Here is a 13,498-nt window from a genome sequence, read left to right on the forward strand (position 1 = left end):
AGTGCTGCGACTCCATTGTGTAGTCACTAGAAAATCGGTCAGTGTGCCTCATGGCGTGAAATATAGTGACGTTAACAGTGATCGTCACGAAGGACTTTCACAGTGATGATTTAAGGTATTCCGTGGATGCTGAGATTCCTAACCCTGCCGGCTTCGATGTGCTTTCATTTTCTTCCCCTATACAGCACATTGAACTAAGCCAATGGGTGGTGCGCTTCATTTGGTACCAGTTTTCAGTAATGGGCCGCCTGCTGCCACGATCGATGGATTTTCCTCTCCTACTGGAAGCGGCATGTTGATGTTAACCAATGGAACGCCCTCCTGGAGATCAGAATCTACGTGCTGTGATCGATGGATTCTGCTTCTTGCCTGATACGGTTTGTTGAGCTTAGCCAATGAGCATACATCTTACTGTTCCCATTACCTTGGGTTTCGTTGCTTTTCACGCTGCGCGCTCCCTCTTTCGATGGTTTTTGGAAACTTCCTGATGCGGTAGGTTGAGCTCAGACCACCACTAAGCCGCGGCGATCTCGAAAGATTTGGGACTTGGACGGCGGGCTGCATCATCGTGTTTTTGTAGTCTTTTCGTGTTGTTTGCGACTTGCAGCTGTTGTGTAGCAACTCTTTCCATGTCTATATGCTCTAATTCAGTCCGAGCATTGTCGCGCTCTCGCATTCCGCCAATCAAGACGCTCCTTCCGTTCCTCTACCAGACACCGACGATCCAGCAATGCCAGCCCGCCACACGACCAATTGCTCGCCGCAACATCGCCTCGCGATCACGCCCATACGACAAAGAGGACATACCTTTCGAAGATGAGAATCTACCACCTGCCATCGATCAAGAACCTCCACGAAAGACTACTATAACGGGTACTGAGCGTGCTGCATTCCAGAAGTTGTATAGAAAATTCAATACCGAGGGACGTCAGCAGAAGGAGAAAGACCATGTTGTGGAGCTCGATCAGATAGCAGACGAGTATTACGAAGACGATGAAGAACATCTGAAGCCCTCTCTGGATAAGGTCTTCGACGACGTATTGAAGGGTGAACCGCGGTTGCGAGCATCACGTACAGTCCCTCAAAGGCCAAAGACGACGGCTCAGTCTCCAAAGGAAGAAACTCTACACGCGGAACTAGGCAAAGCGCAGACCAGCAAGAGGAAAGGCACCAATGTGGATGCGGCAAAATTCAAGGAATTGCGTCTAGCAGAACGAGAACGAATCGACAAACTCATACGCAACGCCCCTACCGACCGCGCCCTCTGGCAAACCCTCGAACGCGAAGTTTTCACCAAAGTGCGTAGTCTAGATCTCGACAACGTCAGCAATGGAGGTATCAAAGAGCCAATTTCCAAAGCCAGCACCGGCACATCGAAGAAGTCGTCCAAACCAAAGAGTGTCCACAAACCCGATCCACCCAGCTCCGATGCGCGCATTCTCTTCCAAAACTATCCACACCACCTCATAGTTGCCGTCTCCACATTGCGCACCGAGTTCCCCTCTTCGCGCTTACCCTTCTCTATCTTACCTACGATCAAAAGGCTAGGCCGCTCCTCGCACGCTCTCGGCGCCACGACAACGCTCTATAAACACCTTATCCGCACGGCATGGATTCAACAATCTTCCTACACGACCATCAACACGCTCCTCACCGAAATGGACGATAACGCCATTGAATTCGATGCCGACATCCTCGGTCTCTTAGACGCCATAATCAAGGAGCACAACCAGGCGAGGAGTGGTGTATTAGGAAAAGAGATGTCGCTGGTGTACGGCATGGAAATGTTCGTCAACGACCTACAAAAGATTGTTACGTGGAGAGATGTGATTGCGGAGAGACTGGGTATGAGGAGTGAAGAGAAGAGGGCGGGTAGTACGATTGTAAGGAGGGTATTGCCGCTGGAGCACAAGGCTTGGAGGGGTATTGGGTCGGAAAAGGCCGCCAACACACAGAGACCTGGAGGACACTCGAATGATACTTCGTTGGAACACATGCCGCTTGTCGAGGGTGCAAACTCAGGAGTAGACGGTTCCCGTACAGAAACAGTTTCTGCAAGGGATGACGAGCACTCTGCTTCGCCTGAGGAGAGTGACCTGGGAAGTGAGCAGACCACTACCAAGCAGTCACAAGTAGGAGAGGAAAATACCGAAGATGCAGATAACAAACGCGCCGAAGTTTTAGTGTAGCATCACCGTGTACAAAACAGTATGTAACATAAATAAAGCAAACCAGGGAATCCACTGGACAAGTGAACGAAATTCCGATTTGCATAACGCCTACTCCATATTCATGCATTCATGAGGAAGATTGACTCCCATCCACGCCTTCATACGTAAAAGCGTGATACAACCCCTTGCCGCAATCGAAATTTACAAGCTCTCCCACCCCCCATTATTGATATCTCCCTCCAACCGCCTAGCAATAAGGCTCTGCACACCGCCCTCAAGCCATACTTTCCTCAGCAGCGCATCATACCGCTTCTGATTCAAGAAAAGCTGGTGATGGCGGCGTAACGCAGGATCAACCTCACCGTGCTTATCAAGGTAAGGGGCCACATGCCAGGTACCGTGATCGAGATTGAGGAAGAGGATCATGCATTTGCGGATATGTATGAAGAGACCAATTTGGCCACCGCATCTGTAGGGATAGTTAGTATGATATGTTGAATCATGTAAAAGAGGACATGGGAAAAGATGACGTACTTGGCTAGATGCTGATTACATCCTCCACGATTCTTATTCGTCATGCAGCATACGGCTTGACTACACATAATCTCACCGCAGAAGAGACAAAGTGCCGGATCTGTCAATTCTTTGCCCGTTGTGGGGCAGCGACGTCGTATTGCTTCATCGGTTAGCGTATCATAGTTCTTTGGTAGGCCGACGAGTTCGAAAATTGCTGGGTGCGAGAGTGAGATGATTGGTTTGAGCGGATTGTTGCCTGCTTGTGCCCAGAGGAGATGGCGAAGCCAGCCTCCAACGATGGAGCGCGTTGTATTGCCTGCCGATGTATGAGCGGCAAAAGAAGCAAATATCTTGTCAAGTGATGGTAGCCTGAGGATTGAGGAAAGGCGTGCAAGTTCAGGTTCATCAGCGCGCTCGGCAGTGACATGTGGGAGGTCAACACCATAGCGCACGTGCATCAGGATAGCGGCTTTACGGACGAATGGTAGAGCGTACGTCGAGACCATGGTGTGTAGGAAGTAGAGGAAATTACGATCTTTGAAGCGGTCTGGGACGGGCAGGTTGTCGATGTCAAACGAGGCGGGTGAGTCGCCCTGGTTAGTGACGTTGGAAACAACGCAGGCGAAGCAGAGTAGGTTCCTCATCTGTTCTTCAGAACCAAAATCGTTACCGACTTTGTCTGCGTTGATGAACTGCTCTGGATGCGGGAAGAGGAGTTCTGGATGCACTGCCATATCTTCCGCTGACTGGTTTTTCACACTTAGTGCGAAAACGAAGACTACCCGGACAATCACAGCAAGATAGCAGAGTCGCATTATGTGGTGAATGTCGAGATTCGTGGCTGGCACAACTCCGACTGCGCATTCTGAGAGGAAAATGAACGGGTCTTGGCACAGTAACGGTGCAATGCCTTTCAGATCGAAGCTCAGCACTTCTGGGTCCGATATGCCTGGGTGCCCAACTAACAGCTGGCGGAACTGACGGCGCTGGGTCTCCGAGAACTCATCCAGGGTCTTAGTCGGGCCCTGACCTCGCAAGCTTCCGAGAGCAATGTACGAGGAGACCGTCTCAGAGAATACCCGGAGATGGGTGATGGCTTGTGGAGAGATCTTATCGATCAGAGTGCCACGCACCGACTCAGATTGCACGCCTCGCTGCGCAATCTCGGCGGCAGCGATAGAATAACCAAGAGCCTGAGCAAGCGCATCCGTGTGAGTGAAGTCGTTTGTCATGGCAGGTGTATGCGGATATGCGAACGAGGAGTGAACGTTGTTGACCTTCAAGGTCTCTCTCAACCTATGGTATATTTTAATCAGTTCTCCCATTGGGGCATCCTGCGTCAAAGCCGGGCTATTCTGAGAGGAACCTAATCCAGCTTCGGCGGCCTCCGGAGGCTGCACACCTAGGAAAGCCGGGACCTGGAAACGAGGCGCGAGTTGTCCCGGTTGAGAGAGAGCAAGGCCAGTTGAAGGTAGCGACGGTTTGAGCAAATCGGGCAAGCGACTTGATATGGGCTGAATAAAGTCTCGTTCTGCGTATTCATAGAGCATCTTTTGATCGTGAGATAGGTCTGCAGGGACCTTCAGACCTCTCTCAAGACTCTTGTGGGTCGCAACTAATTGCAATTCCAACCACTCCTCGAATGGTTGCTCCGTCTCAAGAACACCCGTGCTAGAGACCTTCTTTGCTTTCCAAATAATCGGTAAGAAGATGTTCCCAAGAGCTTTGCAGAGTGGACACATGAACTCCTTCAACTCAGGCCGTTCAGGATGATTTCGCGCAATCTGGCTGACATGGCGTCTCTGAGTAGCATTCAGGTACACTTCAAAGCACGCAAAATGCATGATGTGGCCACACCCAGTAGTGACAGGACCAGGCGTCACGGAAAGAGGAGGAAATCCTTTCCCTAACTCTTGACGTTCACTGGTGACGCGCTCACCTGAGGCGGTGACCTTTTCCACAGTGCGCCGGTTCTTACCAGCCACACCAAACGGTCGCAGATCTTCAGCTGATCGATCAAGACTACTCGGTGTCTGCACGACTTCATCTATCCATTCATCATCGTGCAGAGGAGTTTGGCGCATAATCCTGCTTTCGGAAATGTATCCGAAGGAACCGTACAGCCTTTGTTCGTTGCAGTCTTCCTGACACAAGATACATGTGCCGGAGGGATATTTGAGGGTCTTCTCCTGTTCAACAAGTCCGCCCGTCTCGTCTTCCAAATCACTGAAGTCGTCTTCGCCCCAGTCAAACTCCTGATTAGCCATGAACTTTCCCTGCTGCTCTTTGAAAGCTGCCATAACCTTGGCCTGTCGGTCAAGTGCTTGTTTCTTCTTGAGCTCTTTGTGCTCTTTGTCTTGAGGTGCAGGTGAAGCAGTATCCATCCTATCAGCCGGCATGTTGATTGCTGCTGCTGCGATGATGAACGAATCCTGTTGGCGTTGCTTGAGCCTATGAAGGATCAGGCTTATCTTCGGTTCAGACGACTTGAAAGCTTCGTTATCCTGCAAAGTCTTCAGGATTGACAGAACAGTGGGATGGTCCGATATGCCTATATTCGCGTTTTTGGTCAAGACTGAAGTGACAAAAGACTCGGGCGTCTTTTCAGACCATCCGTGCTCCCCTGTTTTGTCCTCAAGGATAGCCACGAGAAGAAGTTGTAATACAAATTGTATGTATGTTTCGACACGAGTGGCTGGGATGCTTGGCGTGGCTGTTGTTGCTCTAAGACCGTATCCCAGCAAATAGTATATGACCTGAGTAAACAACGGTGTCCTGGTAAATGCTGACAAATCTTGGAATAGGCCTGAAGGAATTGGGCGGAGCTTCGGTTCATAGACGATGTCGCTAGCTTGCTTTCCGGTTTTCTTGGCCATGTAGGTCTTGTATATGTTCTCTGCTTCCTCCCTTTGATTGCGGTTGTATTGATGAAGGTAAGGGTCTACCAAATCGATGTACTGTTCCTTCAATTCAAATGTTCCGCTATCAGACAAGCCCTCCGGAGCTCGAAACTTGGTCATCTCAGATAAGACCGCAGGAAACTCGTCCATGTTCTGAATTCGGTCTGATAGACGTGCTGTCATATCGGAGAAGGAGAGAGGCTTGAAACACAGCACATGAGCGATATCTTTGCGCATCGATGCTAGTTGAGACTCATCGTTATCCTCTGCAGGTATCAATGATGTGCGCTCGCTGAGGATGATGATGAGTAAGTGCACAAAGTCTTCGACCACGTCAATAGCTTGGCTGTCTTCGAACCCGTGTTGGCTAGCTTCGTATTTGCCAGTCATCCAGCCATTCAGCCCGAATCGGTCAATCATCGATGCTAGGAAGATTGACGGATTGCACAGTACGAGAGCGGACTGTAGGAGGAAGATGTCTCGCTGATGTGAGACGTCTCTCTGTGATACACTTCGGTACTGCGTCATCTGATGTCGTAACGTAATGCCGTTCCGCACCCAAATGCCTGCACGCATCTGAGCCAACCATGAGCAGACTCGGAGCGGAAAGTCGAACAACGCCAGTAGATAATCTTCGGGTTGGTGTACAGGGATAGATAGAGGAAGGTCCATTTGTAATTCGCTAGGAGAGAACAAAAGTAATCTCCTGATCTCCTCTCGATCCATGCTTCGCGCTCGATCAATGAGCCAAGATAGAGTGTAATGGAGGGCATGGTGAAAGCTCATCGGCTGTGTCGCGACGACATAATCGACAATCTTGTAAGATGGACCAAAGAAGGTAGAAGTTTCGGCGTCAAATTCAAAAACGGGCGACGTCTTGAACTTCGTTTCTTCTTTGAGCTCAGTCTGATCAAAGCGTTTGCGTTCAGCGCCTAGAGAATTTATGATGGCTACTCTAGCGGCTGCACGTATAGCGCGCTGGATGTTGGTTGGGTCTTCGTCGCGGCTCCAGGCAAAGGATTCTGCAAAGTGCCTACACAGCTTGTTGATCTCCCGGGTAATCAGAGAAGCACTAATCCATGCTTCGGACTCAAATTCGAGATGCTCGCCAACTTGACGAACATTTGGACAGATACCTTGGTGAAGCTTTACAAGGTCTAAGAACTGTAAGAGATACCGTGGCTCTTCGCGAATTCTTTCTTGAACGAACTCAGAGCCCAGTAAGTACTTCATATCGAGGAAGAAGTGATACATTCGACGATTAGTCACAGCTCCTTGCTCGAAAGCTAGTGTTGCTCTGGGGTCGACATTTGAAGGATAGCCCACTTGCCGGGTAGTCAAGAAGGTGTAGAGAATAGCCATGAGATTGGTAAGGAAATTGCCACGCTCAACAACCTCGGAGGTTATTGACGGGGTTGTCAACATTTGCAGAGAAAGGTTGATGATGGAGTGATCAGGCTCACGATCGGCAATGAGGTAGAGTTGGGCTAGAGCCGTGTAGACGCCAGCGAAGCGTAGACCTAAGAGGCGCTTGAACTCAGGGATGGTGACCACGGTGCTGATGAAGACATCGCGTATGCCGATACGCAGCTGCTTCCACATGCGCAAATCATATAATATCAAATGATCGAGTCTCAGCCGTTGCCAGAGATCTTCATGAGGTGGCGTTCCAGGCTTCTTACCGTAGCTTTCAGGCTTCTCTAACCAGTATTTGGCTGGCCTTGCTGGCCGCAATGGTAACGATCGAGTGTGGGGTGTCTCTGGGACCGGCAGCATCGGCTCCACATGGCTAAGAGACGGTGCGCCAACCATGGGCTCACTATCTGATTCCGCCGGTGTGACGCTCTGTTCAAGCTGACCTCGCTGCGGATGTGCAGGCACTGGCGGCGGTGGTGGGGGAGCAGGATAACCTGCCATTGTCGCTTCAGACACTTCAAGAGCCTCATCCGCGCTTTCATACGCCCCCATCTCTACATCACCATCATTGTCCTGAGCACCGACCTCGTCAATGTCCATATCATCTTGGGTGTCTGCTGCAGGCCCGCCCTCGTCGTCATCGTCATCGTCTGAAGCAGTTGTGTCATCGTTGGTATCGGCGGTTCGCTGTCGCTGGACCCGAATAATACGAGCTCGTCGCTGCAACAGCATGCCGTTGAAAAAGCCATCCATCTCAGCTTCCTTGTCTTCCATCTCGTGGTCGTCGAGACCGTTCTTGCCAATGCTTTGATTTGACGCTTCGCTGCCAACGCGCCAGGGCTTGAGGAGTTCCTCGCAAACGGTGCGGCGAAGTATCTGGTTATCATCGCCGACGCTACAGCCTGCAATATCCTGTATCCACTCTATGAGGACACCACCCATCTGCTCTCGAAAAGTATCTCTCGCCGATCGAATGGTAACGGTAAGCTTAATCTCCTCAATGATTTTGGCCATGCGAAGGAGTTCGTTAAGGTCCGTCCTATAAACAATCGCACTGCGCCCCACGTCGTTGATCTCGTAGGCTTTTGCTAGACCAAATGCCAGTTTCTGTTTGCATGCGCGAGCAACCTGATCTCTGACGTCGTTGACCGTATGCTTCTCATCGTTCCACAACACGAGGCAGAACTCTTCGCACTCCTCTGTGTCATCTCCCCCCTCGTACCATCGCGAGGTAAGGCGCGAGTTGCGCTCGTCTTGGCGGATGGACTCTTCGGTCTTGGGCAGGCGCAATTGCTCCGGGGAGCAGGAAAAGACGTCGATGAGATAGTCGAGTACTCGTGCGATGGTGCTACGAATGGTGTCTATGAGTTCGTCTGGCAGTATGGGGCCTTCCCTTGCTTTGCCCGCGGCCTTGGACTCGCGCTCAGGGTCTATCGAGTGTATGTTGCAATGTACATGCCGTATCCAGGCCTCGTCGTCTCCGCAGTCGCAACAGCCAGAGTTGCCTGGCGATACACTGACAAAGACTTGATGTCCCTCATGGTCGGATGCATCAAAGCAACGGGCGCAAAGTACGCAAGTGTCGTCTGCGCTGCAAGTTTTACATCGGTATGTAGCCTCGCCATTCTTGAATATATGTCCACATGGCTTTCCCCTCGCCGCCGGTGTATATTCTGCGCCCTCTACTGCTCCCTGGGCGTCGCGAAGGCTCCATGGCTTCTCCTCATCTGACGGAAGTCCATTGGGGAACAAGTGCGATAGGAACTCGTGGCGGCCAGCAAGGGAGCGAAAGAGAATTTCGCGCAGCTCCCGGTCAGCAGCGAGCTCGAATCGATAGTTGTGTCGTCGTGGTAGTTGGCGCAGCTGTCGGCATAATTCCTGCTCGTGCAAGGACATGTACATCGTGCAGCGTTCGCAGCGGGATGGTGGGGGGCGAGGGACGACAAGCGGGGGCTAAACAACGGAGATTTAAAGGCAAAAGTTGTTTGTAGATAGCGGTGTTGTGGACCAGCCACCAAGATAAGAGTCGTGTGTTTGTCTGGAGCCTGGCGTTGCGTGGTAATAGAGAGAAGCAGATTCGCGCTATGTCATTGCTCGTGAAGCAGCGCGGACCCCCGAGACATGCGCGACGCCACCAAGCAGCCACAGTCAAGGCGAGCAATCACCTTCACTGGAAAGGCGGAGTACGTCGCCTGACACATGTACAGTATCATTTAAGAAACCGAACATAACTAAGCCAAGGATGTGCTTATGGATTTGCCTTGATATCTTGTCCTCTACATCCGATGTCCTCCGCCCAAGTACGTTATGAGCGGCATGTCCCTTGTCTGCTCAAAAGATATGTTGATCTCTGAATTACAATATTACCCCGATAACAACATCAATTTCATCACCAACTAAGGTCTTCATTGTAACGAAATCTGTTATAGTAAATGCACGGCTGCTGAGGATCTCATCACACGATTCCATATATAATGGTCAACATCTCGCCTTGGTATTTCGCATGCTGTAGTATACACCACAATGTACAGTGTCCGCTCCAAAGAACCGTAAAGAAGTGTCTATTTCATGTTCGAACTGTGGTATGGCTGGAATCCTACTCGTCGTCCTCGGCGGCCTCCATGTATCGCTGCTTGATGTCCTTCCATTGACGCTGTGATGCACGTTAGCAGATGCCATGTCTATCAGAACAATCTGACGTACGCCGCGGTTGACTCTGTCCCAGATCTTCTCAGAGCCTGTGTCGAATGCGCTGTGCTACTATCAGCCCCCCTCCTTTCCCCGAGTTCCTCTCCGGATGCTGTGGCTTACAGTTGAAGACCGAAGGCGGAGCCGAAAACGGCGAACAACATAGTGGTGTTGCTGCGGAGGACCGCGCTGCAACCGATGGTTAGTCTCGTTGGATCGAAGGGTATGCGCGAGGGACTTGCTTGTAGACGTTGCCGAGTATCTGCGTAGTCATTAGCGCACATTCAGTTGTGTCATCCGGTCAATTCACTTACGCCAGACATTTTGAAGGTGTCGCGAGGGCTGGGTAGACGGTGGAGAGTGATGTGGTGGTGCTTCGCTGGCGATGTCAAAGGTTGAGGTTCGTTGACAAGATTCAAGCTCTCGCGTCACGGGGATTTACGCTGCGCTAATTGGTCCGTCGTGCCTTCCGCTTTGACGTGAACTTTACCTTCAACCCCACCACGACTTTCAATTCACGCTTAACGACGCACAGCCATAAATCCTCGCATTTCCTGGAAGACGCCTGAAATAGCCTGGGGACATCTCATTAAAACGATTGGTGTGTCTTCGCCCATCGCGACTGCCTGACATCCTCCGGCGCATCCTGCCCTCACTCCACATCACAACAGGCGCAACCGACGCGATGCCTTCTGTAGAGACTCCTGCAATTTCCAAAGCTGGTATCACCACCTCAGCGACCGGCGAACGCCACATCCCAGCATCCGTCCGTCCCGACGGCTCCCTGCGCAAGGAGATTCGAGTCCGTCCAGGCTACCGCCCACCAGAGGATGTTGAGCTTTACAAGAACCGTACCGCTGAGGGTTTCCGCAACAGGGGGAAGGCGGGTGTACCGGGTGCAGAGACGGTGAAGAGTGAGGAGAATCTCAGCACATCGAGTCCTGCTGCAAACAAGAATGCTAAACGGAGGGAGGCTCGGAAAAAGGCTGCAGCTGCTGCGGGTGATGGCAAAGAGGAGAACCAGGGAGCCCCCATGGAGACAAAAGAAAAGGAAAAGCCGGTTGAGTTGAAGGCGAAGGAGAAGGACAATGCGAAGCCTGAGACTGAGAAGGCTGTCGACCCTGAGATGGAGAAAGAGAAGGAAGCGAAGAAGCTTACGAAGAAGCTGAGGCAGGCGCGGGAGCTGAAGGATAAGAAAGACAAGGGCGACAAGCTGCTACCGGAACAGTTCGAAAAGGTCATCAAGATCAACGAGCTGATACGTCAACTGGAAAGCCTCGGCTTCGATGCGCAGGGAGAGAAGAAGAGTGAGACTTGAAGGGCAGGCTACAAGCTATTCTATGGATAGCTATACGAACTTCCAAACTAAACCAACTGCTCTTCCAGCATGAGCTAGCGACCCTACGACAGCCGCGCGCTCGTGGTGTGGCCAAACATTACAACAAAAGTCTTTATACCCGCGACTGTCCATCAACGGCACATCGTCCGCGCGTACGTAGGACTTGATAATGACCATGGGGGCTTGGTTATATCTCGCAACGCATCCTCCCACTGCTGCTACATTTGCTACATGCTTCTGCGCTGTATCAAGGCATGTGGTTCAAACAAGGCTCAAGAGCTCGCCGTTAAGTTTCGTCTCAGTCTCAATTTACATGTATCGCAAAATACAGGAAAAGACATTCATCCGCAGATCTCATCAGGCTCTTACCTACAGTAATGTGCTACCACCGTGACCCTTTAACCTTCGAAGCCTATTTAATTGCACGATAGAAAGCTTCTTCGCCATGCATCGAAATGTCGAGTGTTGTAGCAGCTAAGTACATCTTGGCCAGTTTGTCGCTTTTGTTGTTAAACCTGCTGTGCGAGGATGCAAGATTGCTATGATAATCAACCCAGGAGAGACGCGGCTGAGGAAGGGAAGACCAGCACTGACCTATGGTCAAAGCAGGAATTTCGAGACGGGATGCCATCTGTCTACAAGCCTACATCATCAACAGTCGCTCGTTCACGACTTGCAACGGCAAGGCGCAGGGTGCTACAGAACGTCACAAGAGGCGGGTGGCATAGCGTGCCCAGACGCGTCGTTCCAAAAAGCAGGCGCGTAAACAAGCCGATGACGTAGCCCACCCTGCAGCGAACAACAGATCATATATACATACCTACGACCAAGATCGGCCATTGTCAATCCACAATACGAGATAGTATTTCGTAGAAACGATCTGGTGCCCTGAATACCATCTCTTATTTTTACACAATGTTTTCCACAAAGGCAACTTCGCTACGAGCTCTATCCCGCGCACCGTGCCAGGTCAGATGCTCAGCAGCGAGGAGACTGTATGCGACGGACCATGAGCAGCGCACCAAGGAAACGTTAAAAATATCATCACGATTGACTTGGTTAGTAGTCGAGATTCCATGACAAACTGTCATCGCGCCGCAACTTGCATCCCAATGCCCGCTAAATACGCCTTCCTATCTCACGTACTTCCGACAACGCACACCGTACTAACTCCCCCTAGGCTCACCACAACCGCTGCTATCGGCGCCGCAGCTCTCTATTACACCACCGCCTCCTCCGGCTCTCCGAGCCCCTCCACCTCATCTGCCCCTTCCACCTCATCCACGTCCCCAGATCCTCCTAATGCCAACAAACCAGGGCACCGCCACGAGTCCGACTACGCCTCCGACGTCCCCAAGCCCGTTGAAGACCGCCATGGCGATAGCGTCGGCAAACACAGCATCGCGGCGCACAAGAATGAAAACAAAGTTCGCGAGGGCAAGTTCTCAGGCAAGGAGTTTGACAATCATTTGCAGACGCATTCGCCGGGGAAGCCTGGAAGTGATTTCGAGAAGCGGTAGGATTAGAAGGAAAGCACAGAGAACACTACATATCAACAATCTAGGCCTATCTGGAATCACGATTCCGCAGAATCCCACTAGACTCCGAGTCCCGCCTCGGCCAGCTCCGCAAAGAATTTCATCGAGTAAGCCGAATCTACATATTCCAAAAATTTGGTAACCTTCTTCCCATCATCGGTGAAATGCAAAATCAGCGCGTATTCGTTTGCATACGGCCCAATATCAGTTTCGGCTGTACTCGTCGCATGCATGATACACGTATGCGCGTCCGCATCATGCACTGCTGTGTGAACGGTAACCTAAGGCGACGTCAGTCGCTTGCAAGTCTCCTAAGCAGAAGTTCTGTGTGCGTTACAGTGAAGTTCCTGAAGCACGGCAGTATTTGATTGAGGCGTTCGCGGTATTCGCTGTTGCTCATACTTGGTCGCCCCATAGATGCAGGAAGGACTTGTTGTTTACAGTCTGGCGCTCGAAAGGCTAGTATCTTCTCCATGTCCCATGCGTTGTATGCATCGAGGACTGTTTGGGTCGTTGCTTTTTGTGTGGCGAGGGTGGACATCGTACCTAGGTCAGATGATCAGAGAAGGAAGATGTCAACAGTGTTACAATGATGAATTGCTGTGCTGTGGTACTTGTTATGTGTTACGAAACTTACACGAGGTTATCTGCATGTATATGTATGCTTGACTACAACAGGCCGCCGGTAGCGAGAAGCGGGGTTGACAGACGGGTGGTCATTTACTGGTAGTGGTCACGCCCTTGCCAGCGTAGATTAATCTTCAATCTCGTATTTTCTTCTAGAACCTACAAGTGCATAAAAAAGATAAACAGCAAGAACGTTACTGGGGTAAGGTGGGTGTCTTCGAGTCACAAGAAATAAGAGGCGGCGGCCTCATTAAGACATATCTACGAGGCATAAGATAGACACATAGATTAGTTAGTTTTCTG

The 13,498-nt window shown here is 51.1% G+C and overlaps 3 protein-coding genes across 3 annotated transcripts; 2 read left to right on the forward strand and 1 right to left on the reverse strand.

Annotated features, from left to right (window-relative positions):
- Positions 1-629: 629 nt before the first annotated feature.
- ALTATR162_LOCUS11205 (uncharacterized protein) lies at positions 630-2,189 on the forward strand (the record flags this gene model as incomplete). The annotated part of the gene is made up of 1 exon (XM_043318847.1): positions 630-2,189. The coding sequence occupies one exon, from the start codon at positions 630-632 to the stop codon at positions 2,187-2,189; it is 1,560 nt and encodes a 519-aa protein (XP_043174782.1).
- Positions 2,190-2,372: 183 nt separating this feature from the next.
- Positions 2,373-8,905, reverse strand: ALTATR162_LOCUS11206 (uncharacterized protein; the record flags this gene model as incomplete). Its single annotated transcript, XM_043318848.1, has 2 exons — positions 2,373-2,640; positions 2,706-8,905. 2 exons carry the CDS (start codon positions 8,903-8,905, stop codon positions 2,373-2,375), a joined length of 6,468 nt encoding a protein of 2,155 aa, XP_043174783.1.
- A 1,471-nt stretch (positions 8,906-10,376) lies between these two features.
- Positions 10,377-11,009, forward strand: ALTATR162_LOCUS11207 (uncharacterized protein; the record flags this gene model as incomplete). The annotated part of the gene is made up of 1 exon (XM_043318849.1): positions 10,377-11,009. The coding sequence occupies one exon, from the start codon at positions 10,377-10,379 to the stop codon at positions 11,007-11,009; it is 633 nt and encodes a 210-aa protein (XP_043174784.1).
- Positions 11,010-13,498: the final 2,489 nt, after the last annotated feature.

The sequence above is a fragment of the Alternaria atra genome (assembly GCF_907166805.1).
Source record: "Alternaria atra isolate CS162 genome assembly, contig: 35, whole genome shotgun sequence".
In the NCBI taxonomy this organism is placed as follows: domain Eukaryota; kingdom Fungi; phylum Ascomycota; class Dothideomycetes; order Pleosporales; family Pleosporaceae; genus Alternaria; species Alternaria atra.